The sequence below is a fragment of the Anser anser genome, assembly GCF_964211835.1.
Source record: "Anser anser genome assembly, chromosome: 15".
In the NCBI taxonomy this organism is placed as follows: Eukaryota; Metazoa; Chordata; class Aves; order Anseriformes; family Anatidae; genus Anser; species Anser anser.
The window spans coordinates 13,240,094-13,267,586 of record NC_139736.1 but is presented as its reverse complement, the minus strand read 5'-3'; the positions used below and the strand labels follow the sequence as shown (position 1 = coordinate 13,267,586).

The 27,493-nt window shown below is 58.6% G+C and overlaps 1 protein-coding gene and 1 long non-coding RNA gene across 4 annotated transcripts; one reads left to right on the top strand and one right to left on the bottom strand.

Annotated features, from left to right (window-relative positions):
- The first annotated feature begins 1,137 nt into the window (after positions 1 to 1,137).
- PRR35 (proline rich 35) lies at positions 1,138 to 22,320 on the top strand. Of its 3 annotated transcripts, none has more exons than XM_083799960.1 (3): positions 1,138 to 2,337; positions 16,368 to 18,079; positions 18,807 to 22,320. In XM_083799960.1, the coding sequence occupies exons 2-3, from the start codon at positions 16,458 to 16,460 to the stop codon at positions 19,738 to 19,740; spliced, it is 2,556 nt and encodes an 851-aa protein (XP_083656086.1). In that variant the 5' UTR covers positions 1,138 to 2,337; positions 16,368 to 16,457; the 3' UTR covers positions 19,741 to 22,320. The 3 variants fall into 3 exon arrangements, with proteins under 3 accessions (XP_083656086.1, XP_083656084.1, XP_083656085.1); XM_083799958.1 differs by lacking the exon at positions 1,138 to 2,337 and adding an exon at positions 3,871 to 5,535; XM_083799959.1 differs by lacking the exon at positions 1,138 to 2,337 and adding an exon at positions 7,615 to 7,749.
- Positions 21,105 to 27,485, bottom strand: LOC310881963. Its single transcript, XR_014572726.1, has 2 exons — positions 27,350 to 27,485; positions 21,105 to 22,647 (listed from the first exon to the last, which is right to left on the bottom strand). It is a non-coding gene; the product is annotated as an uncharacterized lncRNA (long non-coding RNA).
- Positions 27,486 to 27,493: the final 8 nt, after the last annotated feature.

Below are 27,493 nucleotides of genomic sequence, written 5' to 3'. Positions count from 1 at the left end.
AGCTTGAACTGCAACTGGAGAATATTGTCTAGGCTCTTCTGGAACTGAAACCGACCTGAGACGTCTCCCTCTTGTTCAGCATCTGAGCCTTACTGAACCCAGTGACTGCACAGGGTCATGCCAAAAGCCCTTCTCATATGATTCCTGGGTGGTATTCAACAACAGAAACACAGAGAAGAGCAGAAAAGCAGAGTAAACTTCACCTTTCAAGCATCCAACCAGACATAGCCCCGAGACTTTCTGAACCAGAGATGATTTCTCTGTATTTAGTGACTCTTGGTGAAGTTCTCATCCCAGCCGTGCCTGGCTAGGTCTGCACAACCATCCCATTCCAAAGTCTTTATAAGCAAACAGCAGGCAGTGGAAGACGTACACAACTGTAAGGACACAGTTGTGTAGGAGCACGCTGAGGAAGACAGAAAGCGTGTGAGTTTGCACCAGGTCCTGGGCCTTTCAGCAGCAACAATCATGTCTCTCATCAAGCTAGCCACGAAGGCAGTGCAGCTGTTCACAGTGTATAAATGCACTTTATGGGCAGCAGGATTATGGACACAGGGGGTTTGCACTGCAGGTATGTTGGCTTTCAGCTTTAAAGCTGAATGCAGCTCTGTTATCTGGGCAAGGACACGTTGGGCTCAGTGGGAGCTCATGCCAAGCCGGCATCAGCACAGGATGGAGGCTCCTGCTGGTCCTCCTGGAGGAAAGAAGGAGCGTTCACCTAGTGAGAAAGCTGGCAGAACATCTCCCACCGTGGCAAAATATTAGGAAAAGTAAGGATAAAGCAAGGAACTTCAGCATAAGAACTGCATGTTCAGAATTGCTGAAAGAGTCATTGGAAGCCTTAAGAGGTTGAAATGGGCCCAAATGTCATTGAAACTAAGGAGAAAAAAGCATTTCCCTCATAATGAGAACTCCCCACTTTGCCTATGGAATAATTCACCTGAACCATTTCATCGAGCTGTCCCTAATAGCGCTGTCTGACCCAAGATGGGACCTTCCCAGTCAAAAGCTAGTAGCAGCAGCCACAAGAAAGTGGCCTGAGAAAGGTCTGTGCTCTTCTCACAGCAGCACAAAGCTATTTTTTTTTCCCCAGGTATTTTTCAAGGACGTGGAATTGCAGGTGAGAAGAAGGTACAGGTTTGTGGGCAGGATCTCAGACCTTGTGAGCACATCACCAGGGCACCAGCCACGCTCCCTGTGTGCAGAGGCATGGCAGTGCAGCCGGTCCAGGCTGGGCTACTTCGGGAAAGGGGAGACAGTGAAAGAGAAGGGAGCAAAACAAACCATATATTTCATGAAAGATGCTTAGGTTTTGGGTCGTAACAAGATAAAAGAAAAAAAAAAAAAAGAAAAAAAAAGGAAATACCACATTCATAAGAAAAACAGGATCCAGTAATTATGGACAGAGAAATGACTCAAGGGCAGAGAAGCCACCAGCTGAAACTTGGTGGAGAATGATGTGAAACGGGGTTTTGTGCCGATGAGAAACCATTCCCAGCACAACCTGGTGTGGCCCCTGGCTGCGCGGGAGGCTGAGGATGGAACAAAGGGAGGGCACTTCTCCCTTGAGGAGAAACGTCCTCAAACCACCAGGACCACCTGGCAGGGCAGTGGGTGCAGCTGCCTCCCGTTGTCCTCAGTGGTCCCCGAGGTGCTCCCCACCTCCGGCTCGGGCGGCTGGAGGCGGCTGCCTTGGTCCCAGGGCTCCTCCCGGTGCACCAGGAGGCCCACCCAGGAGCTCGGTGGCCCTGAAGCCACAGGACCTGGGGTTGGGGAAGGATGGTTGGAAAGCCCCGGGTGCAGCCCGGTGGCCCCAGCTGTGCAGCACGCAGGGGCAATATAAATATTTTGCAGCCAGAGCGCCTGCAAGTGAGTGTGCGGCCCCTCACCTGCTCTGGCAGCGAGGCAGGCGCGGGATCAAGGCGAGCTCGCCTTCACATCTGGAGGCCTTGAAGAGCACATGAAAGGGGGCCGCTGGGAGCCACGATCACAAACGGAGAACGGGGAAAGTTCGGGTCAGGCAGGGATTTCTGGCTGGTGGGTTTTACACTGAGAAATTCTCTCTGTCTCTTTCATGCTGATGAAGATCCTTTTAATTTTCTTCCCCCTGTCTCCTCTCCGTCTCCCCTTCGGCCAGGCAGATAGCTGGGAGCCGTGCAGCATGTGATGCTGCCTCCCATATAGGGGCAGGAGCAGAGCAGGACCAACGGATGGACGCCCTAGGGCCAGACTTGCAGACAATATATAACCTACTGCACGATCTAAAACGCTTCCCACTTCCACAGAGCGAACATCAGGCGGAGCGGAGCGGCGGCCGGGAGAGCAGCCCTCGTGCAGGTGAGTCCCCGCGGCTCCTCGCCCGGAGCCCGGCTCGGGAAGGGGAAGGTGCGAGGGACTCGCGCCAGGCAGCAGCACAGCCGGCTGGCTTCTGCAGTTCGGGGTGTGATTCTGGGGGGGTTTAATCCCTTTCGGTGCCTGTGCGAGTCAGCCGAGGAGGTGAGGACCGGGTGTGCGGCAGAGCCCAGCCTCAGCCCCGCGCCCTGCAAGCGCAGATGCCATCAGCTGCGGAGCATCCCGAGCCAGCTCTGCTCGCTCCCATTTCTTGTGCCTGGGACACCCGTGCTGCTCTGGGACATCTCCAGGCGGCGGGGCTCCCTGCACCCTGCCTTTTCCAATGGAGCAGAACAAGTGCAAACAACTTTAAAAAGCACTTTATTTTTTTTCCTTTTTTTTTTTTTTTCCTAACCCTGAATCCTTCAGCGTCTGCCTGGATGCCTTCACCTTCCTGCGCTGGAATTTCCTTTGCAAAGGAAACTGTTCCCAGCTGGGGCTGAATGGGGGATGTGGGCTGGAGATAACACGGTTAAAAGGCGAAGCAAACAAAGCACACAGTGTCTATCTGTCTGTCTGGGCGTGGGGGGGGTCCTTACAGAGCACCTGCTGGGGCTTTCCTTGTGCCGTGTATCTGTTCTCACACGGGGGGACCAGACTTCGTGCCTGGGATAGTTTGTGCCCTGCTGAATGGCAGATATTCCTAGCAACAGCTACACAGTCTCGATGCTCGTGCAGAGTTCTTGTTGCCTTTTTTTTTTTTTTTCTGCCGTTCATTGGGGTTTCGGCTGTGTCTGACCGCGGGGTGGGGGCTGAGGAGCCCAGGCTGCATTCAGGGCTGCGAAACCTCGGTGAACTTCCAGGAACTTGAGCAAGCTGCTGCGGTCCCAGGGCAGGCGGCTGTCATTGTGAACTGGTTAAAGAGGGGCAAAAAGGTTAAATCGAATATGTTTGTGGATTTCTGCTTATATGTGCTAAAATTTCTTTGAGTGGAAAAAGGGAGAGGAGGCTAGGTTGAACCCGAGAGGATGCTCCTGTGCTCATGCCTCAGTTTCCCCATCTGCTCACTTCACCTGCCTGCCCGCACCGCGCGATGCCAGCCTGTGCTGCGCAGCCCTGTGCCTGCCCAGGCAGGGACGTCATTTCTCGTTCTTTGTTGGGGAATCAGAAATAAGATCTTGATTGAAACTGCACTTTCAAGAGGGGACTCAGAGGACCCTGCTGGACAGGGACACCCAGACACTGCAGGAAACGGCACCTGCGGGGTGCTGGGGGCTCGTCGGACCTCAGCAGTCCATGCAGGGCATCCTGCGGTGCCATCAATTTGGGCCAAACTCTCCAGCATCTTCCTGCTACCGGGAACTTTTCCTGGCCAAAGGTGGAAATCCAATTCCCTTCCATAGCTCAGCATCACCAGGAAGATGGGAGTCCTGGGGAGTCCCCTCGCCCCCTGCTCATGCTTGGACCCTGTCTGCGGGACAGCAGAGGACAGCAGCTGCGTGCAGCTGTGGGAAGGGGGGAGCTGCTGGTGTTTTCAGCTTTTAAAACCCTTCATGGTGGCAGATGCTCTCAGATTTGCCCCCCCCCCCCCCTTTCTTCCGCCATGCTGGCTTCACTGCACCCTGCCAGCGGCAGCACCTTTCCCTCTGCAAAGTCAGCCAAGCAAAGCTTGGGTGACAAGCACATGCCGCACAGGGTGCCACAGCAGAGACTTTTGGGGCCCTGAACCCTGTTACACCCTTTGACAATCTGCCTGAGCAATTCCCATATCAAGCCTGCCCTGCTGCAGGAGAATTCAGGCTTTGGCAAAAGCTCCGCTTGCCCTCAGAGGGGTTAAAAACGCAGACCCGTAGTGCTGATTCTTCGCTGTCCACCAAGAGGGAGAAGCATGGACATCAGTGGGTTTTTCCCATCCCGGCCCCTCGCTGCTCCCTGCCACCGGTCCCACGGGACAGATGCTGTGACCGAGGGGACCCCATGGTGCAGACCCAGCTCCAGCTTGGGGCAGCAGGTCTGGGGGCCTGCTACGTGCAAGGAGCCGCTGACGTGCTGCAGCGGAGCAGCGTGGAGGCAGCGGGGCTGGCGGACGGGTCTCGGTCGGCACAGGAGGCAAAGCACTTGCTGTTTATTAGGTCCTCCTTACGGTGCTGGCACTGCTTGGGGAAACAGCCCCCAGATCCCACTGCTGAGCAGGGGGGGAAAGGGCCTGAGCCCCTTCTGACGTGTGCAGGAGGGGATTTTTCCGTGGGGAGAGGCAGGCACAGCTGGGGGCCCGAAGGGGATGTCCCCCACCAAGCCCCCCCCCAGCCTTGCAGATCTGACCCGGGGGCAGCTGCAAGTGACAGGAGGAGAGAAGCCACCCGAAACGAGCCCGCCTGGGGGCTCGCAGGGGCTGCGGAGGCACTCGACTGCCCCTGGGTGCCGGCACCTCTCTGGGCCGCGGGCGCCCACCGGGGCGCGAGGCCGGTCCCCAGCCCCGGCACAGCACCGAGCCGGCGGCCGGGAAGCGCCGCGGCGGCAACGGGGCTGGCACAGCTGTGTGGCTTTCAGAGCTGCTTGATCGATAGCTTCTTCCTCACGCTCCCCCATTCCCCCAATCCCCACATGCATTTTTCATGCTAACCCCTCCTGGGCAAAGGCTGTCTAAGCAGGAAACAAAACACCACAAAACAAAACAAAACACAACCAAAACCCACTTTTGTTTCTTTGGTCCCCGGAGGTTGTTTTAGTTTAAGGGCCAATCTATATAGGTTCGGGGCTGGGAATATCTTTGCTCCACGAACAAAGAGGCACGGGAAAGCTCCCCAGGGCCTCTCTTCAGCCTCTTCAGGTTGGCCCAGAGCTGTGGAAGGCTGGGCTTTGTACAGCGAGCCCAGGCCTCACAGCGCCATGCAGTCGGGGCAAGGCAGGGAAGGGAAGGCTGGGGCTGGGCTCCTCCTGGGCACCTCCTGCCGGCCCCACGGCCCCGCTGCCCCATGCCAGGCTGAGCCGGCTGGGATGGGGCAGAGCCACCCCGAGCTGCGGCCCCGAGCGCCTCTGGGGCCCCGTTGGAGCTGAGGCAGGGCTGCGTGTGCCGAGCTGGGCCCCGACAGCTCCCGGGGCAGCAGCACGCCTGCGGGTCCCTGCCCAGCCGGCAGCGTCACCGACACACCGACTGCTCCCTGCAGCTGCACGAGCATCCCCCAGGAGAGACTGGAGATGAAGGTTTGGGCATTTTCCAGAATTAGGGGAAAAAAAAAAAAAATTGCTGCATTTGGGCAAAGAGCAATTTTCAGGGAGAATCCCCTTTTCCTGCCCTGTTGTCCATGGGGAGGGGAGAGGTCCCTTTCTGCTCCCTGGTTTTGGGTGGCACCAGGAAGATGTGGGATGGTTTGTGCACCATCGCCAGCACCCCCTGACTCTCCCTGCTGGCACTGGCGCCGGCCTGGCCGCTGCGGGGAGGCTGCCACGCACCTGTGCTGAAGGACAGGTCCTTGGGCGAGGGCTGGTGCAGGGCTCCCAGGGACCTCCCCCCGACCTGTGCTCCTCTTTGTGTCCCCAGCACCGGGCACCCCATGGGCTCAGACCCCGTGGGACCAGAGAAGGGAACCCCAGCCACATCACCCGCATTGCTCCCAGCCCTGAGCAGGCATTCCCCAGCCCTCCCAACGCACGCCGGGGATGCGGCCGCAATGAGACGGCTCGGTCGGGTCCGGCATACGGCAGCGAAAGGGCAGGGGCCAGGATTAGCACGGGGAGGAGGACACCTTGACCTTTCCAGCAGCTGGTGACGAAGAAAAGTTTCTGGCGACCTGTAGCAAGGCACCGGGCGGGCTCTGTTATCATCTCATCAAAGGCCAGCGTGCCGGCCAGCAGCGGGCAGCCACTGCCGCTGTGCCGTGGGGCTGGGAATTAACTCACCAGTGCCCGGCTCGGCCAGGAGCTCTCGGGATGCTGAGCTGGGACAGGCAGGACGGCAGACTGCAGCCGTCCCCGTCCCCTCTGCTGGCTGGCACCCAGGCACCCCCCAAGGGGCTAAGACCCCATCAAACCACTTCCATGGTTGCAGACCCAGGGAGAAGCCCACATGGGGGCTGCCGCTGTTCCCCTCACCAGGTGCCGGCACCCTGGGGTGCGGGGAGGCAGCCGTGCCCCAGACCCACCCCAGGCTGTCCCTCTGCTCACTGGCCCGGGGTGGGGGGTGGCAGCCGGCTGTCCCCGACCTTCCCGCGCGCAGATGGCATGGGCAGCCAGCACAGGTGGCCCTGTGCTGCGGCAGATTGGGGCCGGCTGCCTGCAACGTGCCCAGGAAGGGCTGCGTCCCCGCCACGGCTCGGGGACAAGAGCGAAGGCAGGGAGTGGGGAGCTGAGGGGGCAGCAGGGACAGCTGCAGGTCCCCGCTCTGCTGTGCCCGCCGTGCGCGGTGCCAGACCCGGTACTTGGGCACTGGCACCAGAGCCCTGCTGAGCTGTAAAATACTGAGCCAAGGACACAGCCCGGTGATGGAGAGCCTGTGGGTCAGCAGCGAGAGGGTATGCAGGGTCCCCTCGCTCGGCCCCAAAGAGACAAGCCAGGCCAGAGCCTTGGGCAGTTTGGGGAGGGTCGGATTTTCAGAAATTGCATTAAACTACGCACAGGGATCCCAGGGCACAAGCTCTAGGGGTGGGGATGATGGCAGGGCTGTCCCAGTACAAGGGACCCCAATGCGCTGCGCAAAGGGGACATCTCGCACCGCTGGAGGTACGGTGCACGAGGCATCAGGGCATGGGCGGCTGGCTGCAGCAGGTAAATGATTAATGCCGCAGAGAGCCAGCCTGGCACCCTGCCCATCGTGTGTCAATGGGAGAAGGTGACGCCGGGAGGGGATTTTTTGCACCCGGGGCTGCCCACGCCACCCCATGGGGGTGAGGGCTGGTGCAAGGAGCCGGCCCCGAGCTGCTCACGCACCCGGCCCCAAACCGGCGTGCCGCGCTGCCTGCCGAGCACGTTCTCCTCCAGCCCAGCTGGTTTTGCTCCCAGCCTGCTCCGTCTGCGCGCATTAAAGCTGTTTCTAGGTCTGAACTGCTTTTGGCAAGCCGGGCTCCTGTTGGCCTGTCCCTCTCCCCACCGCCCTCCCCAGCTCCGGCACGCACCCCCACGCCAGCCCCCGGCCGCTCCCCCTCCCTGGCCGCAGCTCTGCCAGGGCCATGGCAAATCAGAAAGAAGCCTGCGGGGCAAATCGGTACAAATGAGACCGAGCAAGAGGGTGGGGAGGGACGGTGAGGGAGGGGGGAATGACTCCTGGGTTTGCGCTTCTGTTCCCGAGTTTGATGTTGTCTGCAAACAGCCCTGTAAATGCTCGGGAGCAGCATCCAAAGGCACCTGCCCCGCTCCTCTCCGTCCCAGAGCAGAGCAGGGGCCCAGCCGGACGCTCAGCGCAGGCGGGGAGCGGGCTGAGCTGTAAGTCCTGCCGATTCGGTGCCCGTCGGGGCAGGAAGGGGTTGGGCAGGTGGGCGAGGGGGCCGAGGGGGTCGAGGGGCAGGGGTGACCCCAAGGACAGCACCCCACCGAGGACCCGGAGGGGGAAGCTTTCCCGAGGTGAAGGCTGCCATACCCCACTGGTTTGCATTGCCCCCAGAAATCAGCCCACTGAAAACGGGGAGCCCAGCAGCGTGAGCTGGGGCTCAGGTGCCAGAGGAATGTGTGGGCACTGGGAAAGGGCTGAGCTAACTGCAGGAACGGGGGCACTGCGGGGAAAGACACTGCTCGGCACAGGGCTTAAATTATTTCAAAGTGATGCTCTTTGATCCAGTCACCGAAATTTTTGCAAAGTGTCGCTGCTCCATCTTATTAAAGGCGCTCGGCACCGGGAGGTCATATGGGGCCTTTCTGCTTGGATTGCTCTCCTAATGACATGTCCAATTGCCTTTGCCGGGAATTTGCTCACGCGAGTCTTTTACAATAGAAAGTTTGTGGCGGATTTTGGACGGTTTCCCCGCTGCCGTGTGGCGTGCTGCGGAGGGCTGACGTTGCTCCCGACTGGGAAGCGAAGCAGTGTGTCGGTGATCAGGCTGGGCATGCACAGGGCACGGATTCATTTTGCGTGCTCTTTCCCAAGGACTGCATTTTCCTCCCTGTGATCATAGAAAAATCAAGAGCAATGTTTTGTGTTTTTGTTGTTGTTGTTGTTTTTTAGGCTTGGAAATGTGATAAATGTTTGTAATCGCGAAAGACAAATACAAATGGAGGGAAAATATGAGATTTAGAAGTAAGACAGTATTATCCATATTACCCATGTTTTTCCCTCTAAATTCTTCCTAATGGGAGCAAAAACTAAGCTGAGCTGCTGAATTTTGAAGGTTAGTTACTGCGATGTTTAATGGTGCCGAATAGAGATATACCAGAGAATTCATACCAGAGAATGAATGTTCGCAATAATTTTGACAATTAAATCAATGGGTCATGTAATGAAGAGCATTTCACAGCACAGAGCATTCTCAGGCTCTTAAAGAAAAAAAGGTGGTAAGGAAATGAGGTGGGTAGGTCCCAAATGTGTATCAGCAGTGGCAAACCCCAGGACCGACACAGGGCAGGCTTGGGGCACTGCCCCTGGGTCTTCTCACCCTTTCTGGTGTTTCAAAGCCCAGCAATGCTTTGGTGCAACCCTGGTTTGGAGGAGGGAGGCACAAAATGGCCCCTCTGGAGCCAACATGCAGTGCTGGGCTACCTGGGACACAAAAAAATGCAGCTTTGCAGCCGATTCCCATGGTCCCACGGCACAGAAGAGGTTAAAAAGCTGCCTTCCGAGCTTTACACCAGTTAATAACACCCAGCATACAGCCCCAGTGGCTCTGCCTCAGGCCGTTAGTCTTCCCGGTCATTACTTGGCCATACAGACCCGGCTGGGTCGCTGTTAGAGGCAGGGTCACCTCTCGGCCCCAGCGATGCCGAGGGCGCGGGGTCCGGGCTGGGGGCTGGCAGCGGGGCGGCCCTGGGGGAGCAGCACCCAGGGAGCCGCCTTCATCCGCGCTGATACAAACCCAACGTCCTCGTCGAGGAACAGAGCGGCTGCTGCTGCCTCCAGGTGAGCGAATGGCCTGCAGCGTTGCAAATGTTCCTGCCTGAGACTAAATGTGCGTTTTGGGGGAGATCTGTCCGCAAAGCGGCTGCGAGGAGCGCTGCCACCTCTCCTGCGCAGGTATTCCCCGCCGGCAACGCAGGGCCGTGTCCCCTTGTGCTCTCTGCTGACAGCCAGCACTTTCGGCATGTTATCCCCCGGGAAAAAGACTCGTTTTAATTCTGTAGAAAATTCTTTGGGGTGTCCCCGGTTTTCTGGCCCAGAGTCAGGGTGATCCCATGCTCCTGGCTGGTTCATCTCCTGCACCTCCGACGGAGTCGGTCGCACCGTCCCTCCCGGTCCACACCTTCCCTCGCTGCTCCCGCAGCCCCTTCAGACAGCAGTGCACCACTTGCCATTCCGTTATTTATTCAGCAGCTGGAGCAGATTGGGCTGGATTCTGTGGGACGTGGTCTCCAAACTGCACCGGACCCTGCCCTTGAGGCAGCACTGGTGCTGCAGTCAGTGCTGTGTGCTGCAGACCTGGAGCATCATCTCCCACACCCCTACCAGCTTTTACCTTGAATATTGCCAGCCTCCTGAATGCCGAGAGGGTGCCCGGGCACAGCCAGGGTGAATTTACCTGCTGCGAGGAGAAAAAGGGGCTGTCTGGATAGGGGAGAGATGCGATGTTTATGGGATTTTAGCAGGGTCTTCGCTGTGGTCTCCAGAAGTATTGTCACAGCCAGATGCATATGGATGAGTGAACTGCAAGGTGGGCAAACCACGGGCTGGACTCAGAGGGTTGTGCTCAGAGTGCCAGAGCTCAGCAGAGGGAAGCAGAGGGAGCAACCCCGTACCGCAGGACACGTCAGGGGCCGGCTGGCTGCAAAGCAGCTTTGCAGGCAAGGAGCACGTCTGGGCACGAGGCAGCCGTGGAGCCAGGTCCATGACACGAGCAGAGCCAGAACTCTGTCACTCTGTCTGCCAGAGCTGAACCAAGTTTTTTATTTTTATTTTTATTTAATTTTTTTTTTTTTTTCCCAGAGGGTGGGAAAGATCCTGAAGGGAGCAGGAAGCACCGAATGGGGACAGAAAGGCAGGGATGGGGAAAGCTGAGGGCAGTGCTTTTGGTGTCCATGCGTGGAGAGCCTCTCCTGGAGCAGAGGGAAAGGAGGTGAGGGTGCAGCAATGGACACGTGCAGGAGCAGAAGAAAGTTGGGCTGCAAGGCAGAAGGTGGGCTAGGAGCGGAGGGGTGAAGGTTTCGTGCCCCAGTTCTCAAAGGAAATTGCATGGATTTGAGCTGGAATATGGTGAATTTTCTGGTTGTTAAATGGGGACTGATTCGGTGGAGCAGGATGCATGAGCAGATCATACAAGCACAGCAGGTTCTTCGTGGAGGAGAGCTGGCTGAAGCACAGGGTGTGAGAAGGGTTGTATCGAGAAGGGGGCACCTCTGGGGTGCCTCAGGTGACACTGCGATTGCTGGCCTCTGCCAGCCCAGCAAAAGCAAAGGAAGGAGATCTTCACTTCTTATCCCTCCCATTCCAAGAGCATTTGAAGAGTGTGAAATGAGTAAGGGTAAGTGGAAAGTGAAAAGGAGGAGAAAGCTCCTTAGTACTGGTGCTCAGGAACTTGATCACAGAAGTTTCAGAAGGTTGTGGGGCCTTCTGAAGGGTCCAGGGGTGATGCAATGCACCCCATTATAGGACAGAGCTCACTGCTTTGCAGGGGAGGTGGTGGGGTGCATTGTGTCCCCAGCCTGGGGACCCGTGCTCACGAAGGGGCTAGAGATGGACCACCAGCTCCAGAGGTGGGCCAGGTGGAAGGCTGTGAGGACATCCCCAGGGCGTGTGGTCCCAGGCTGTGGGACACCAACATGGGGCTGTCAGACCTCATATCAGGCCAGTGAGAGAAAAAGAAACCTGTAAGCAGAGAAAGAAACCTTAGAGGTCACAGAAACTGAAAGAAGTTATGGAAACCTTCCATGTATCACATCAAGCACGAAGGTGGCTATATCAAGCAGCCTTCCAGCCCCTTGGGAACAAGCAGGGTAACACTGCGGGGCCGTTTTGACCTCCAGGAGCCCTGCACATCACAGGCATGACACAGACTTCACCATGCAGGAGAGCTGGCCAGTGCCTTCCTCTCCAGATGCATGGGCTTCTCAACCCACCCCCAGCCCTCTCCACATGGTTGTCCTCTTCCCCTGCCCACCATGCCAGCCAGGGGCACCATCTTCTCTGCATGCCTTTGGGTGCCAGCCGTGCTGCTGACCCTAATGGCTTGCACACAGCCACTTTCCCCTCTACCCAGCCACACATTTTCATCTGGAGACTGATGTTGTCTTCACATCTGGAGCTCTGTGTGCAATTGAGCCACTAAATCCATGGCGGGGCGCCTGTGCTCTCCTGGGGCTCCAAGAGCAGGTAGCAGTAGAGGTGGAGGAAGAAGCAGGGAAACCCTGCGGTGCGGCCCAGACACGAGCTCGTGCGGGTGGCTGATGTAATGTGGAGAGACAGACTTACATCTCCTCACCAGGACCTGCCTCCTGCCCTGGGGGGCTGCGGCAGGAAGGGCTGCGGGAGGAAAGCCTTTTGCGGTGGAGAACGCTCGCGTCCATGGGGAGCAGCCTGGAGGCTCTCGCGGCCTCATCTCATCTCTCCAGGAGCCTGTGAGCTGTGTGTCATGGGCGGAGGGCAGCAGACAAGGCTCCAACCCCCTGTCGCTTGGTTGAACGCTCACCACCACGCTGCTTTCCGTAGGATGCCGGGGTTGCCTCAGGGGGTCTTCAGGCTAGCTGAGGCTCAGGGAGAGACGGCTGCTTTTTGGGGATGGAGGCTGGAGGCAGAGAGCTCAGGAGAGGTGAGAGACATAGAAACGCTTCTTGAACAAGAGCACAAAAGGGAGGAGAAAATTTTGACCCACAAGTAGGGAAGACTTGTGTGCACAAAGGTGCTGTGGCTCAGGCACACACCAGGGAGCAGGTTCATCATGGGGCGTGGAGGACTCGCCGAGGCTGGGTGGGTGACCCCAGACAGCCTCGCTCCAGAAGGCAGCAGTGCTCACTGAGACGGAGCCACCTCATGTCTGGGCTGGTGTTTGGGGTCAGACTGGCTTTGGGGCTGCAGGCGGCCCTCACCAAAAGCTCTCTGTAGACATGAGCTTTCCAAAGCAGAAACTCCGGATCCCCCAAAATGCTGGAAATCTAAAGGTTGGGAATCCAAATGCGACCAGATTTTTAGGCAATTGGGTTTGGACATTTTGCCTGTAAAGCAGTTTGGGCTGCATAAAGGTGCAAAATTTATTTAGAGATGAGCGCCGTCAGTGGAGACCAAGCAGGAGTAAGGCAAATATCCGGGTGGGCATTGTCTCAAATCTGTTGACACAGGGGCCCCAAAGGATGGCCCCATGCAGTTGTTTTATGGCACACAAGAGCAGTTCAGCACTCAGCCCCCACATGGGGTGAGGTTCAGGGAGGTTGGGAGCTCCTGGGCCCCACGAGCCAGGCTTCCCCCCTCTTCCAAGTGCCTGCTGCTTTGCCATGGCCAATTGCCCTCACCCCAGCCTCTGATAAACGCTTAAAAGCTCAAATCACACAACCCCGGGCTATGAAAACAAAAAAAGGACCCGATATCCGCTAATAGCCAAGTAGCCCCTGCAGCAAAAGCATGCAGTGTAGGGAAAGTGGTTTGCATTGATCGGCGGCTCCCCGCTGCCACCCGCTCCCTGCAAAGACTCTCTGCCTGCTCCAGGCTCGGCACTGCTGAAAATGGGATAAAATCCCCCAGGAAGCACCAGGTTGGGGGGGTTCTGGGTAATGGCAGGAAAGGGATAGTTTGTGGGGCTGGATCAGGGTAAGTGGCACATCCCATAGAAAAGCCGTCCTCCCCCTGCTGCACCGTCCTGCCGAGCACCATCATTTGGGCAGCCAGCTCCCTGCTGCAGAAAATGCTGCTGGAAAATTGCCCTGCAGGGACCACAGAGATGGTTGCGATGCCCAGCCCCTGGGGCATGAGTGGTTTGGACACCAATGTGTGGGACTGTCTTTCCCCCTGCAGTTGTCCCTGGCACACAGTTGGCACAGGGTGACAACCGTGCAGGGTGGAACCAGCTCACAAGACCACGGGAACCTCAGCGCTTCTCCCATGGCCCTTCTTCCTTGCCATGTGCTATGGGAAAGGCTGATGGCTACCAATTTCCGTGGTGGTGTGGCTCCCTGGCAGCCTACACACTGCACTGGAGGACTTCGAGGGCAAAGGGAGGACAGCAGCTTGAGAGTGGGATCCTTGCTCCAGCCAGAAAAGCTCTTAGGTGTCTGCAAAGACAGGCATCAGGGCAGGTTCACAGTGGCAGGGCTTCTCCGATGGACACGTGCTGTGAAGAAGGCCTGTCTTTGAAGCAGATCACTCCATCAGTCTTTTTGTCTCTCCCTTCCCTGAACAGGCTGCTCAGGTATGCCTATGAAAAGGGGGAGAGGGCTGCAACGGCTGGCCCTGTGTCCAGCTTCAGCCTGGAAAGAAGGTGGTGAAGCAGGGGTGTGATGGCGAGCCACAGACTCCCCCCATGTGGCCAGAGCGTGGTCAGGGACTGTGGGCGCCATCTTCTCCAGCCAAAGTGTTGGAGGGCGTCGAAGGGAACTTGTGGGAGGGACCGGCTCAGGAAGCAGTGCGGTGTGCTGGGAACTCCCTGCTGCAGGATGTTTTGGGCGCTCAACATTCGCTTGGCTTCAAGAGAAGCCCCTGTAGATTCGTGGAGGGGAGGGCCACCAGCGGGTGCTACGGAAACTCCATGTCTGCTGTGGGGATGAGCTGCAGTGGCTGAGGTTTGGGGAAAATTGGAGCAGTACCGTAGATGCTTGCCCTACATCCTGGGAATCTGTTTCGGTTGTTATTAGAGACATGAGCCGGGTGGGCTCTTGATGCGATCCAGTCCAGCTGTCCTTAATGTTGCATGGATCGCTTATAACCCTGCAGCTCAGGCTGGGTCTGAGATTTTTAAAGTACTGGAGCACCAGAGACTGCACATCTCTTTCCTGAGCATCTCTCCCTTCTTTGCTCCCTTTGTCTCTCCATCTCTTTCTTTTCCCCTTGCCCCTCCACTCCTTCCATCTGACCGTGCCCCCCTCCCTGCATCCTGGGGAGGAGAGCAGGGATGCTGCAATTCCCAGGCACAGGTGCACAGTCCCTGCCGCGCGCTGCCCCCAGGCACGGCCCCGCACGGCCGCAGCTGACAGCCCACTGGAAATAATGCGTTGTGGCAGAGCGAGACTCAGCAGACCACGAAGATCTGCTGGTGCGGGAACTGCTCAGCAACCAGGAGCCACAACGCCTGGCTCCCGGCTCCGCAGGGCCTGATCCAGCTCTGGGGATGCCTCCACTGCACCCGAGCCTTCCTCCCCTGGCCCCTGGCTCTCATACGGGGCATTTTCCCACCCCATCTCCATCTCTTCCTCTGCTCCCCCCTTTCCGTTCCTCTCCGCTATGCTGGGAGGTGGAGGTGGCCACGTCTCCCTGTCCCCATGCAGGACTGTCTCCCTGCTGTCCCCACAGCCCCAGATACAGGGGGAATGGCTCCCGCAGCAGGGTTGGAGGAGAAGGACCAAGTGTGCAGGAATGGAACAAGCAGTTCCAGTCTCCCAGGAAAGATTTAATCTGCCTCTGGTGTATAAACAGCAAATGTTTGTTCAACTGACCTGCAAACGTGCGGCACGAGGCATGGCTCCCACTCAACTGCTCCGTGTTTCTTGCCCTCTAATGGGGAGGGGGGACAGGGCACAGCCCAGTCCAGGGCCCGTGAGGCTGCACGGAGCTTGGTGGCTGGAGCCAGGAGTGATGCTGGGGAGAAAGGGCAGGATGCGGCCAGGTGCTGTGGCTGCACGGAGGGCACCCACCCTGCATAGCCACCTCCACATCCCTTCTGCTCGCCTGGGTACCACAGCGCCCGCGCAGGGCTCTCACAGCTCCCAGCCGTGACGCACGCAGGTGGCCGAGGTCTCAAGGACAAGCCGCTCGCTCTGGGTGTGCTGGGGGGCCATTGCCCGTGGAGGTGATCCCCCAGGCAGGAGGCCCTGAGCTCTGCCTGCACATCCTGCTGAGATGGGCCAGTTCTGTACCCCGCTGCTCCCCTGTGAGCCCCAGCGCTTCAACAGGTTCCAATCAAAGTAGGGGACATGGGTTCATGGCACAGGGAAGTTTTTTTCCTATTTTCTGCAAGAGCAGCTCTCAGTGGCAGGGTCAGCTTCCAGTTCAACTGGCACGTGGGCACGCAGGGCTGTCCCCAGGCCCCGTTCCCTGTCCCCTGTCCCCATTGCTGGCAGGATGTCTGATGACAGATCTCAGTAAGAGAGTGGAAAGGGTCCTCCGCAGGTCCTCCCTGTCCTGGCCTACAAATGCTCATGCTGTGCTCCGCAGAAGAGGCGGGTGGTGATGCCACTTGGTCCTGGTGGTGAGCAGAACGTGGAGGAGCCCCCAGCACATGAGAGCATCCTCCAGCCCAGCTCACCACCTGAGTGCGGGGCTGGTGGCACTGTCCCCAGGGCTACCACTGGCACGGGGCATGAGGAGGGGCCATGAGCAGAGGGTGCCTGTGGACGCTAAGGATACCTGGGACTCCGCAACCTTGAATCAGCCCTCGGGTGCTGCAGCCAGGCTACGGCTGGGCTGGGCTGGGTGCACACCGGTCCAGTGGGGACAAGTGCCCATGGCAGCTTGGAGCGGCCGCCTGAACCTGCCCTGGCCGCTCTGGTCCTGGCTGCCCTGCCTTGGGCCTCTCTTCCCGCATGGGCTCAGACCACACTGTCCCCAGTGTCCCAGCTTGTTTCCCTGAATGGCCCCAGGTGCCTGCGGCAATCTGGAGATGGTGCTGCCCATATCCAGTAGCAATGTCAGGTTAAAGTCAGTCCATCTGCCTCTCCCCAGCAGGTCTGTCTGTCTGACCATCCTCTCTGACAACGTCTGTGTACGAGCAGGGCTTGGCAAGGCTGCACAGCTCACCAGCTCCCGCATTGTCTCCTTCCAGGGCACGCAGCAGTCCCTGGGGAGGTGCGGGGAGATTCAGGTGCCGAGCCCCTCCATTCTCACCAGGAGCCGTCTCCAGGTACCCACTACCATGTCCAAGGATGATGTGGGCTGCAAGATGACCTCTGTCTACAAGCACAAGGAAAGGAAGCCAAAAAAGCCCCACTACATCCCAAGGCCATGGGGCAAGCCGTACAACTACAAGTGTTTCCAGTGCCCCTTCACCTGCATGGAGAAGTCCCACCTCTACAACCACATGAAGTACAGCCTGTGCAAGAACTCCCTCTCCCTCCTCATTGAGTCTGACTGGCCCTACAAGAAGGGCAACCTGCTCCACCCGGAGCTGCGGCTCCTGCACGCCACTGAGGCCACCCGGCTGCGTGGGCGCCGGGACGAGCCGGAGACCTGCGACTCCTCGGCCACATTGGGAGGGTCGGGTAGGATCAAGCAGACCCCTGGCAGGGATGGCCATGAGGAAAAGCAGATGCCAGGGGTGGAGATCCTGCCTGCTGAAGGGGCTGGTGAAGAAGGTGGCCCATTCCAGGAGGAGGAGGAGGATGTGGCTGGCCTCTTGAGGCAGATGGATGCGGGGGAGAAGAAGGAGAAAAACGAAGAGGCGGGTTGCCAAGGTGACCCAGCTGAACCAGAAGTGAACACTTTGGTCTTTGGCTTCAAGAACAAGCGAGACAAACCTTGCAAGGAGGTGGAGCCTGACTTCATCATCACTGATGTCTTCTCCCTCAAGAACCATGTCATGAAAAGCAGGGAAATGGCCTCCCCAGACCTAGAAGCTAAGCCAAAGCATTGCAAAGTGCCAAAGAAATGCCTGGCAAGCAGTGGGATCCTCATGGAGCAGTGGAAACTGGTGGCAAATGGGCAAAGAAGGAACACACCTGAGGCCTCCCCACCTTGTACTGACAGCAACATCATCCCTTGCTACCCCCCTCCAGCGTACAGTGACTACCACGAACCTCAGGGCCTCAACCTCTCACTGCTGGGTATTAACTATCCGCTGAACCCCAGTCTCTTCTCCTACCTGAGCCCCACCATGGCCAACAGCGCGACAACTCACCCACACTTGGCTCAGCTGCCCTTCCTGGCCTCCACGGCCCAGCTGATGCACCCGCATACCTCCCACTTCCAGCCTCTGCAGAGCCCTGAGCGCTCAGCCTTCCTCCCCCGCTTCTACTATCCCTTGCTCTTTGAGCACACCTTCAGCTCCACTGAAGGCAAAATGTCCTCCAGCAAGCCAGAGGCCCAGCAGCTGGTGGGCTCCGTCCTGCCCACACCTCCCCAGGCCAAACCCCCCAATGAGCCGACCAAAGCGGGGCTGCTGAAGGTACCGGTTCTGAAAACGAGCTTTCCTTGGCCCAAAGGCGGCAGAGAGGAGGCAGCCTCTGAGCTCAGCCACGGAGCCATGCTGGGGCAGGAAGAAGAGGAGAAGTGGCTGTCCCAAGAGAAGGAGAGCAACCCAGATTTGGGCCTCAACAACCTACGCAAAAAGCCAGCCACTGACATGTACCAAAATTTGGTAGGGATGAAGGATGGCACTTTTGTCCCCAGCGGCGTCCGGAAGGCAGAGTTGCCGGCAGTGACCTGTCTGGAGACCAGCAGCCCTGCAGGCAACAACCTGAAGAGGAAGCTTACCTCCAATGATCTGGATTTGATAGGACCTGAAATGCTGATGCCTGGAAAACTCAGCTACCAGAGCAGGTAAGGTGTCTGATTTCTGCCTCTTCCTTACATCTGGCTGGCCCTAAGCACCATCTTTGTACCCTGTTGTATCCCCAGTCCACCCCTTGCCTCTAGACCATGCAGTGAGTCTCCAAGGGCTCAGCACACTCCAGGCTGGTGGTCCGGCCACCAGACAGCCAGCACCCACCCACGGCAGGGCTTTCTGCCCTCCAGGACCTGAACAGCCTTCAGGCATGTCCAGGCTCCTGGGCTGTGTCACCACTTGCTGCCCCTTGCTTTCCCCCATTTCATACAGAGCCAGAAGCTAAGTGGGGTCTGTGCAGTGTGGACCTGCCCTCCCTAGGCACCAGGGAATCTCCTCTGGGGTCCCCGAGTATCCCACGGTTGCTGGAACAATTGTTGACTATTTTTAAACATCCACATTTGCATTCCTTTGATTTGCCTTCTGGTTTCAAAGCCCAGAGGGAGGGTCACGCTTCCAAATATTTCCTTTTACCCGGGGCTAGAAATGTGCACAGCTCCTTTTAACAAAATTTCAGTTCCTCCCCTGATTGTGCAAGTCCAGCTGTGGCGCCAAGAAAAATGTCACCGTCAAAACCACAGCTTTTGGCACCCAGAGGAACCTTCCCTGGAGAAGCTCTCCGTGCTTTTCTATCTCCACCTGCCTCTTGCCTGTTCTCAGGCTGGCTGCAGAGATCCCCTCCAAGCGCTCTCCCAAGTGACTGTATCCGTTTCTCCTCTGCAGCGGTTCAAGGGCCAACACCGGCCACATCCCCAGGGTCCTGGATCACTGGCACACGGATGTCCTTGCAGGCTGGCCAGAGGAACCGGAGAGGGGCAATGACTCTGAAGTCTTGCCCTTGGGGGGTGCTGGCCCAGACCACGGCCTCTGCAAGCAGAGCAGACCACAAGAGACTTCTGCCACCATGACAGATTCTGAGGCTACGACCGTGCTTATCGGGGACCTGTCCAAAACCTTAGAGGAGTACCAAGAGGTGGAGAAGAAACTGTCTGATCTGGCAAAGGAGGACACTCCCGGGCAAAAAGAGCTGAGGGACCAGCTAGTCAAAATCCGAAGGGAGCTGTACCACATCCACCAGGCACTGGAGAAAGCCACCAAAACCCACGAGGGGCCTCTGGACCTCTCGGTGAAGAGATCCTCCGAAGGCCTGGAGAAGGGCCAGCAGGCCAAGAAGGAGCCGTGCAATATGGGCCTGGCCAGTGAGAAGCTCCATGGCAAAGACCAGGGGACCCTCAACAAATGCACGGCCACGGGTGATGCTGGAGGTGAGGAGGGGCTGCCGAGCTGCCTCCTCGAGGCCGAGAACAAAACCATCGACTTGCTGATCAAGATGAGCCGCTCCGAGAGCCTCCGGGCGTCCTCCTCCGAGGACCACCTGGGTGCAGTGATCAAGGCCGAGGTCCTGCCGCTCACCGTGCCGCTGGAGCTCCGGCACGTCATGGAGCCCTACTACAGCCGTACCACCAAGTGCGAGGCAGACTCCAGCGTCCTGCTCTGCTCTGACGGCAGATCCAGTGCCACCCAGGGCCCTCAGCTCCCGGTCACCACCGAGGACGGGCCCCTGGGCTGCCGGGCCATGCAGCGCTCCGTGTCCTGCGGCCTTCCCAACGAGACAGATGCCGTGTGCGTCCACAGCCCTCTGCATGCCGACCCCTAAGTCCACCTTGCTTGAAAGCTCCTGGATCTCACTAGCCACCTCATGCTTGACCTTCCTACTGTCCCTCCTCTCCGCTCCCCCTCTTCCCCACAGCTGAAAGCTTCACCACTGCCCGACCCCACAAGGCCTAAGAAAACAGCCTTGTGCCCCTCTCCCCACTGTCCTCCTGGGCTCTGCATGCTCAACAGCCTCGGCTCCCCAGTCCTGGAGCTCGCTTTGAACGGGAAGTCACTAGCAGGCAAGAAAAGAAAGCTGCTAAAAGCACCTGGCTTTCAGCAGGAGGCTCATCCACCCTTCTCATCAGAGACACTCAGGGACTTGTGCAGCCCAGCTCCCGGACTTGCAGACAGGGGCAGGACCACGAATGGGTGTCTGCAAGGCCAAGCCTGAGTCCAGATGTGGTTGTGCTCAAACAGATTCTGGTTGTCACCCTTGTACAGAGCAAAGCCGTGGCTGCTTCCTCTCCTGGTGGCTTCAGGGTCACAGCAGGCAATCGGTTGCCCAGACGGACCGACCGAGAGGACAAATATTTTCCACGCTGTAGACACAAGAACATCTTCCCAGCCACGACGACATGAAGATGTGAGAGACACCTTGCCTCAAACCACAGCTCCACACTTGGGTGCTGAGCGCTCTGCTGAGAGGCTCCACGAGGACTTGCCATGCGTGGGGACTGCTGGGCTGTGGGGACACGTTCCTGCCCACAGCTCTTCCAGTGTCTGGCTCCTTCTCTTGCCTTTCCGCAGAAATGAGCTTCCCTCCCTCTGTCCCCTCGGCCTCTCCCCATGCAGACACGATGCACGTTCCTCCAAAAGACCCATGCCCCTGCAGGGTACCACTCCCACAAGCTCCTGCCCACTACTCCTAATTCCCCAAAATGTTGCTAAATGGGACAGCAAAATGGGTGAGGCGATGCTGCCGTGAACCCCACTGCTCAAGGGACAAAGACCCTAAAAACAGCTGCAAGGGGACTTTGGGATATGGAGCTACCTGGCCTGTCCCATGCTGGAATGACCCCAAGCAGCTGCTCCCCAGCCAGGTGGGGAGCCAACCGCCCTGTCCCCTACGACCATGCTGGGCAGCGTCTGCTCTGGCCAGGAAGTCCCCATGCCTGGGCCAGGCTTTCCTGGGCTTCTTACCAGCACGGTGGGTATAATAACATGCTCTCCTCGGCCCTTTTTTCTCCCGTCCACACTGTTCAAGAGATGGAGAGTTCTCCTGCCAGCAGCCAGGGCCTCCACTGACTTGACCTGGCTGCTCATTACCACAATGAGAAGAACCCAGATGGGGGCAGGAGGAGAGCCAAAGGGGACAGAAAGCAATGCCACAAATAGGGGACCCGTGCAGCGCAGCACGGGAGCTTAAGGCACTGGATCTTCTCTGGGCACGAGGAGGACATGGGTGGCTGAAGAAGGCAAGCCCCACATGCAGCCTGGGGCTCCCAAGAGCTTTGATGGACCCAAGCAACAGAAAACACTGACTCTCCTCACCAGATTGCTCTCTAAACAAAGCTTGCAACTTGTCAGTGGGGTTTACTTCTCACTTACCATGGCCCTTCTATGGCCAGCTCCACATCTTCCTGGTGGGTCATGTCCTGCTGCTTCCCAGCATGGCCCTGGCTCCATAAGTCTAGTGAAGATCAGGAGACCTGACCATAAGAAACCCCAGGGCTTGAGTGCAGGATGCTTGATCCTGGAGCCCAGGAGAGGTGGAGTTGGGTCTTTCTTTCTGGGTTTGAACAGCGCTGTGATCTTTGAATGCCATAACATCACCAGCACAGCAGCCCTCTCCATACCAAGCACCTTGCTCACACTACCCACTCCCAAAAAGCCTATCCATCTCTCTCCAGCCTCTTCTGCCACCCTGTGCCCCTCTGTCACCCTGTGCCCAACCTGCCACCCCACCCCTTCCTATGTCCTTCATCCCACAGCTCTCCCCTGCACCAGCATCTCCCCATCCCATCTCAGGGCTCCCTGCTCTCTCCCCCACACCAGCTTCTCTGTGCATTTTCCATGCCAGGCCCCTCGCCCCTGGCCTGGGGAGATGCACAGAAGCTGGAGCTCTGTTTTCCTGTGATATCCGTTCCTGCCCACTTGGCCCTTACCTCCTCTGAGAAACATCAGGACTTCTGGGTCCCTCTGCCTGCCCTGGAGCCCCATCTCCTTCCAGCCCCGAGCATCGTGTTTTATTTCCCAGCAAATTTTGGGCACTTGGGAGTGCCCAAGAGACACTGGTGGGGGAGCTGGGCTCTGTGACCATCAGCCGTGGACTTCAGCAGGAGGTCAGTGCCCAGACCACCAGACGGTGCCGCCTTTCCCCCTTTTCAGCTGATGTATTGCTTGAACACAGGTCGCCTCCCCTGCCCTCCATCCCACCGCCCCAAGCTGGGACCCACCCCGCTCAGCGGTGCCGGGGTGGCAGCCGGTGCCCGCAGCCCTTGCTGCATTGCTCACGGCCTCTCCCGCCTCCGCAGAAAGCTGGGGGACAGGCGGGAAGCAGAGGTCAACCACACTATTTATTGTTCACAGTTTTACGAATGTACAAAACAAAAACCAAACCATTAAAGGGAAAAACCTCCAAGCGGGGGCTGCTGCCGTCATATTTGTTGGTGCTGGGCACTGCAGCTCTCCATCCCACCTCCAGGTTTCGGGGGCTCAGGGTCAGCCACCGGCCGGATGGGGCCAGAAGCTGGCACTGGCTGCATGCGGTTGGTATTTATACGTGTGTAGGTTTCTTCTGCCGGATCAGCGCTGAGACCCACCTGCTTGTCCCACCGCCTTGTCTGAAGCCAGCTGTCAGCAGGAGAAATGCCACGCAGGCCTGGTGTCTGGCTGTGGGGACGGCGAGCGTGGCTGTCCCTGTCCTCAGAGCTGACAGCGCGGCACCAACATCTCTTGCTCCCCAGTGCTGGCACAGGAAGGAGCGGAGAGAAGAACGTGGGGTCAAATCCTGCACCCCAGTGGCACCCTACCTTGCCCCCCATCCCTGTGGTGCAGCACCCACTGGAGAGGAGGACTCCCCTTCCATGGCCACAGGGGGCGGCCCCTGCCCAGGGGCTCCTGCTGAATGGCCCCGGGTGCCTCCAGGAGGCAGCCAGCCCACGGCACCATTCCAGCTCCAAAGGTGGAAGCATTTACCTTTGCATTTAAATAATGGATGGGAGTTGAACTACCGGGGTGCCTTATCCAGGCTGCAATCTGCACCCTGGGGGCCCTCGGCCCACTCCAGCTCGGGGCCCATTACACGGCTATTTGGTCACCCTAAAGGCATCTGATAGCTGACCATTACCCGCCCTTTAGGGTCAGCCCACTCGATAGCCATCTTCCTCGGTCACGGTTGACCAAAGTCCCCCTGGCTCACACATCCCCCCCAGTTTCCTGCAGCACCAAGGCCGGTCCCCGTCACCCACCGGGGGACCCCGCTGAGCCAGGCTGAATTGTTCCCCGTGCCTGGCGAGGCCAGCAGCCCCCTTCTGCGGGGTGGGGGGACACGGGGTCACAGCAGGTCCCCAGCACTGTGCGGAGCCCAGCAGCTCCTGGTCAATGGAGCTGCACGACTTTTATGGGTTTCTTACCCCAGGTGGGTACAGCTGCTCCTTCTCAGGTATTCCTTCTCCTCCGGGTTCAAGAGCAAAGGACGGCTCGGGGATGGAGGGGGCGGGGGGGAAGTTTCCTAATAAACAACCCTCCAGGGAAGGCTTATCTCGGGCAAGGCGGTAGGAGGAACAAGACTTCAAGGTTCCTTGTGCAAGAAGAGGTTGCTCTCCCCATCCCACTGGCACAGGGACGTGGCCCCAGAGAAGCTGGGAGCAGACCTGGGACCCTGGGGGTGGGTTTGCTGCATCCCAAACCACTTTTCCAGCCACGATGGCTTGGCTGCGCCCATCAGGGCCAGCAGCAAGAAGCAGATGGAGGCACAGCCCTGCGCCCAGGGGATGAGGGTGCTGCCACGAAAAGCCATGCTGGCAGGGTGCTTGCTATGCCTCCCAGGCTCCAGGAGAGGGGCCCGGAGCACGTTGCACACTGAGGCACACAGCGGTCGGCAGCTGGGGGGATGTCGCAGTGAGGTGGGACCCATGCGTGGCGTGGTCAGGGTGCTGGGCGCTCACTCGTGGCGGTGGGCTCCCAGGTGGAACCAGCTGGGCACGAGAAGTGGTTCCTGCCCAGCACAACCAGTTCTCTCCTACCTCAGCGCAGGCAGGCCGGAGCTCGGAGCAGTGGAAAGTTACCGAACGTGGACTAAAGAAGGGCCAAGGTCGGCAAGGAGATTTCTGAGCAGACGTGTGAAGCTGCAGAGATGACCTGGAGCAGAGCTGCTCCGTCTTGGGCAGGAGGGGGCAACGAGCTGGCTTTGAACTGTGAGCTGAGGGCAGGCGGCCACACCGGGCTGGGAGGGCTCTGGAGCTGGGGCAACACATCATGAATTGCCCCAAAGGGTCCTGCCCCTGCCTGCCTTGTGCTTCCCACCTGGGGAAAAGGGACAGGGAAAAGCATGCAAGGTTTTTTTCTGCCAGAGGAGTGCATGCTGTGGAGTTTCTCCAGGACCTTAAGTGAGGAGAAGTGGTGTTTTCAAAGGGTCCTAGAAGGTATTAGCAGGGCCAGGAGGAACCAAAATCCTCTGTGTCCCCTCCCAGGTCTTCTCAGTCCCTGCCCTGCCTGGAAGCACCTGCACGCCAGCAGCGAGCAGGGCAGGATGCAGACCTCCCCACCTCCACCTCCCCAGGCAGAAATGTCCCCAGGGCTGGTGGCACATCAGGGAGCAACCTGCAAGCAGCGCAGATGTGCTGAGACCTGGCCAGGGGCCGATCTGCAAAGCCGTGCAGCGCAGAGGGCACCACGCACAGTGCTCCCCGCTCGCCCTGAATCTGCTGCTCGCAGCCCTTTGCTGCAGCTCCTGGCATCGCAATTGCCTTGGTGGCACCGCTGCCTCCAGCCCTCTTGCTGTGTCCTGGTGACTGTCCCTGAGCTCTGCTGGGACCACAACTCTTGAGCTGCTGGGATGAGAGTTGTACTCGCCATCCCCCTCCACGTGCTGTCAGAGTGGGCAAGCAGGCAGGGGGAGCCAGCCCACCTCCTCAGTTTCGTGGGAGGAATAAGAGCACACAGGGTGCAAAATTCCCCTGCTGCGGTTTTTGCCCAGCTCATCTGTTATTGCAGCTGGAGGTCTCCTTTCGCTGGTCCTGAACGCCTCCGAATGGATGAGAATGGACCATTTGTGTGTGCGCGCTCAGGGCAGAACCCTCCTGACTTTGGAGTTGGACCAAATGCCCAGAGAGTGAAGCAGGGAGAGTATGAGTACTTCAGAGATTTATTGGGAGCGGGTGGGAGAGAGAGTCTGTCTCGGGGGGCAGACAGTCCCTAGGGGCGGCCAGGCAGAATAAGAGCAAGCAAGTGCAAGAGCAGGTCTCCCTCTGCTCCAGGGGATGCAGGAGATGGTGGGCACCAGGGCCAGGTGCCACCCTAAGAGCCACCCATGGCCCAGCACCGGGCTCCCCCAGCCCTGCGACAGATGAGGAAGGGGTGCCATGGGGAGGCTGCCTGCAGGCAGCCGGGCTCGCCCATGGGGCAGCTCCCGCAGGGAAGGAAGGGGCTTTGTGCCAGCGCCCAGCTGCTCCGCACTGCTTTTTTTGGGGGTCAGACTCAGCAGGGAGCTCGATGTCCTGAAGAAGATTAACTTCCTAATCCTCCAGTGAGCCCCGTGAGAGCGGGAGACTGTGCAGGAGGAACAGGGCTTTCTTATCACTCTGCCAAGGGAGCTCAGCCCTATCAGACATGAGAGAATCTCCTCCGGGGACTGCCAGCAGGGACTCTGGGGTCTCACAGGGTGGACCCATTGTCCCGGGGCCAGGGGCACGGCAGGTTTAGGACTTCCCACCCAACGCTCTCACAGCAGTCCTGGGACCCCGCTGGCTGCTGCACAGAGGCACAGGCGCGGTGCATTTGATCTTTCGGGTAATTAATGTCACTCAGCACCCTGGGTGTCCGGACAGACGGAGCCGCCTGGTGTCTGTGCAAAGACACAACAAGCTCGTGTTCGGCTCTGGCACCACGGGCAGCCGGACACCTGCCCGCCGCCCTGCTTCGGGTCTGTCCGTGAACAGTCTCAGCCAAAATCTCCCCACAGGGACAATGAGCCCTCCACAGACACCCCCCGTCCATGCCCCCTTCCCTCTCCCCAGCCCCGCAGGTGTCATCTAGATGGGTTTGGTTTTTTTTCCACAACTCCACGCCTAGGTAGCAATCCCACGGCGCCAACCTCCTGGCACGTGTCTCCGGTGCCAGGTGGGTGCTGTGTCCGTCCCCTGGGCACGGGGACTGGCAGAGATCCAGGGCTTGAGCTCCCCGGTCTTTGTGCTTCCCTTGCGGACACTGAGGCCAGAGCCGATAGCCCCAAGTCAGGGGAGGAAAAACCCCGAGGGGAGAAGGCTAATGCCTGCCAGTGTCGTGCTCCAGGAGAGCCTGAATCGCATCCAAACTCTCTTCCCCCTGCTCCATCTCCAGCGCTGGCAGCCGGACCGTGCCCCTCTCTTTGAACCCTGCAGCTCCCGGTGCTGGCGTGGGCACGGGCTGTGCCATGACACAGGTGTCTCCTGAGGTCCGGGGGTGGCTTTGAAACGGGTTGTGACAGAGGCACGGTCCTGCAAAGGTGAACGGGAGCCCCAGGGCCAGGCTGTGTTTGTTTATCCTGGTGATGGAGCACACGACGGCGAAACAAAAGGTCAGGCCCTGTTGCCCTGGGAGATGGTTTTTGAAGCTTGCCTACTGTCCTCAGATGGAGTGGCCCCGGCACTTGTCATGTCAGGTTATTTTTGTAATTTTGGCTGGTCTGAAGCAGCCCCCCAGACCCTGTGAGCTTCAGGAGCACACCGATAGGACCAGAAGGGCCCCAGGCACCGAGCCAGGAGCTCCCAGCCCTGGGCTTCGGAGGCAGCTCCCCGTCCCACAGCTCCCACAGCCAGCCAAACCCAACCACCTCCATTGCCCAAGCACCCCAAAAGGTGGGGGGAGCCTGATCCAAACTTCATTATCTTTGGCCCGTCTGAGTAACAGACAGACACAAACTTCTTCAAGCCCAGGGCCACATTTAAGGCAGATGCTTTGAGCTCATCCCTGGCCAGAGTGGACCGAGCATTGTGCAAAGGCAGCGCTGCTGGTGAGGGAGGGCAGGCTCTGACCAGCACCTTGCAGGTGGGACCCAGCTGATTCTGCTTTTACTCCCCACTCCCTTTGCTTGTGCTGAACCCATAAATGCCACCTTCAACCCTGAACGTGACCTTCCCCAGCAGAGGGGGGCCAGGGTTGAGCCACGTGGAGATCAAGAGCTGGGCTCTCTCCTGAGAGATTCTCCACTGGACCTCAAACCCTGGCACTGCAAAAATCTTCTGTCTGCTTCTGTGAGCAGTGACACTGAGGCACCCAACCACACAAGGCACAGGCTGGGAGCACACAGGGAGGCACAGAGAAGCAGTGAGACAAGCCAGGAGTCCTGATCCAGGGCGTGGGACTGTCCCTGTCCCACCTCCTAAAGCTGTCTCACTCAGGTGCAGCGTATCGCTCCCGTTACAGAGACCTCTCCATAAAAGCCCCAAATTGCCACAACGCCTGGGTACCTTGGGGTCACTCCTCCCTGGATCCTGGAGGAAAGGCACCTTCTCTCCGGGCATGAGACCAGCAGGGAATAAAGGCTGCGTGAATCAGCCCCTGTCTTGCTGCTTCTGGTTGTCAGTACGAGGAGCTGGCGTGTTTATCCAGAC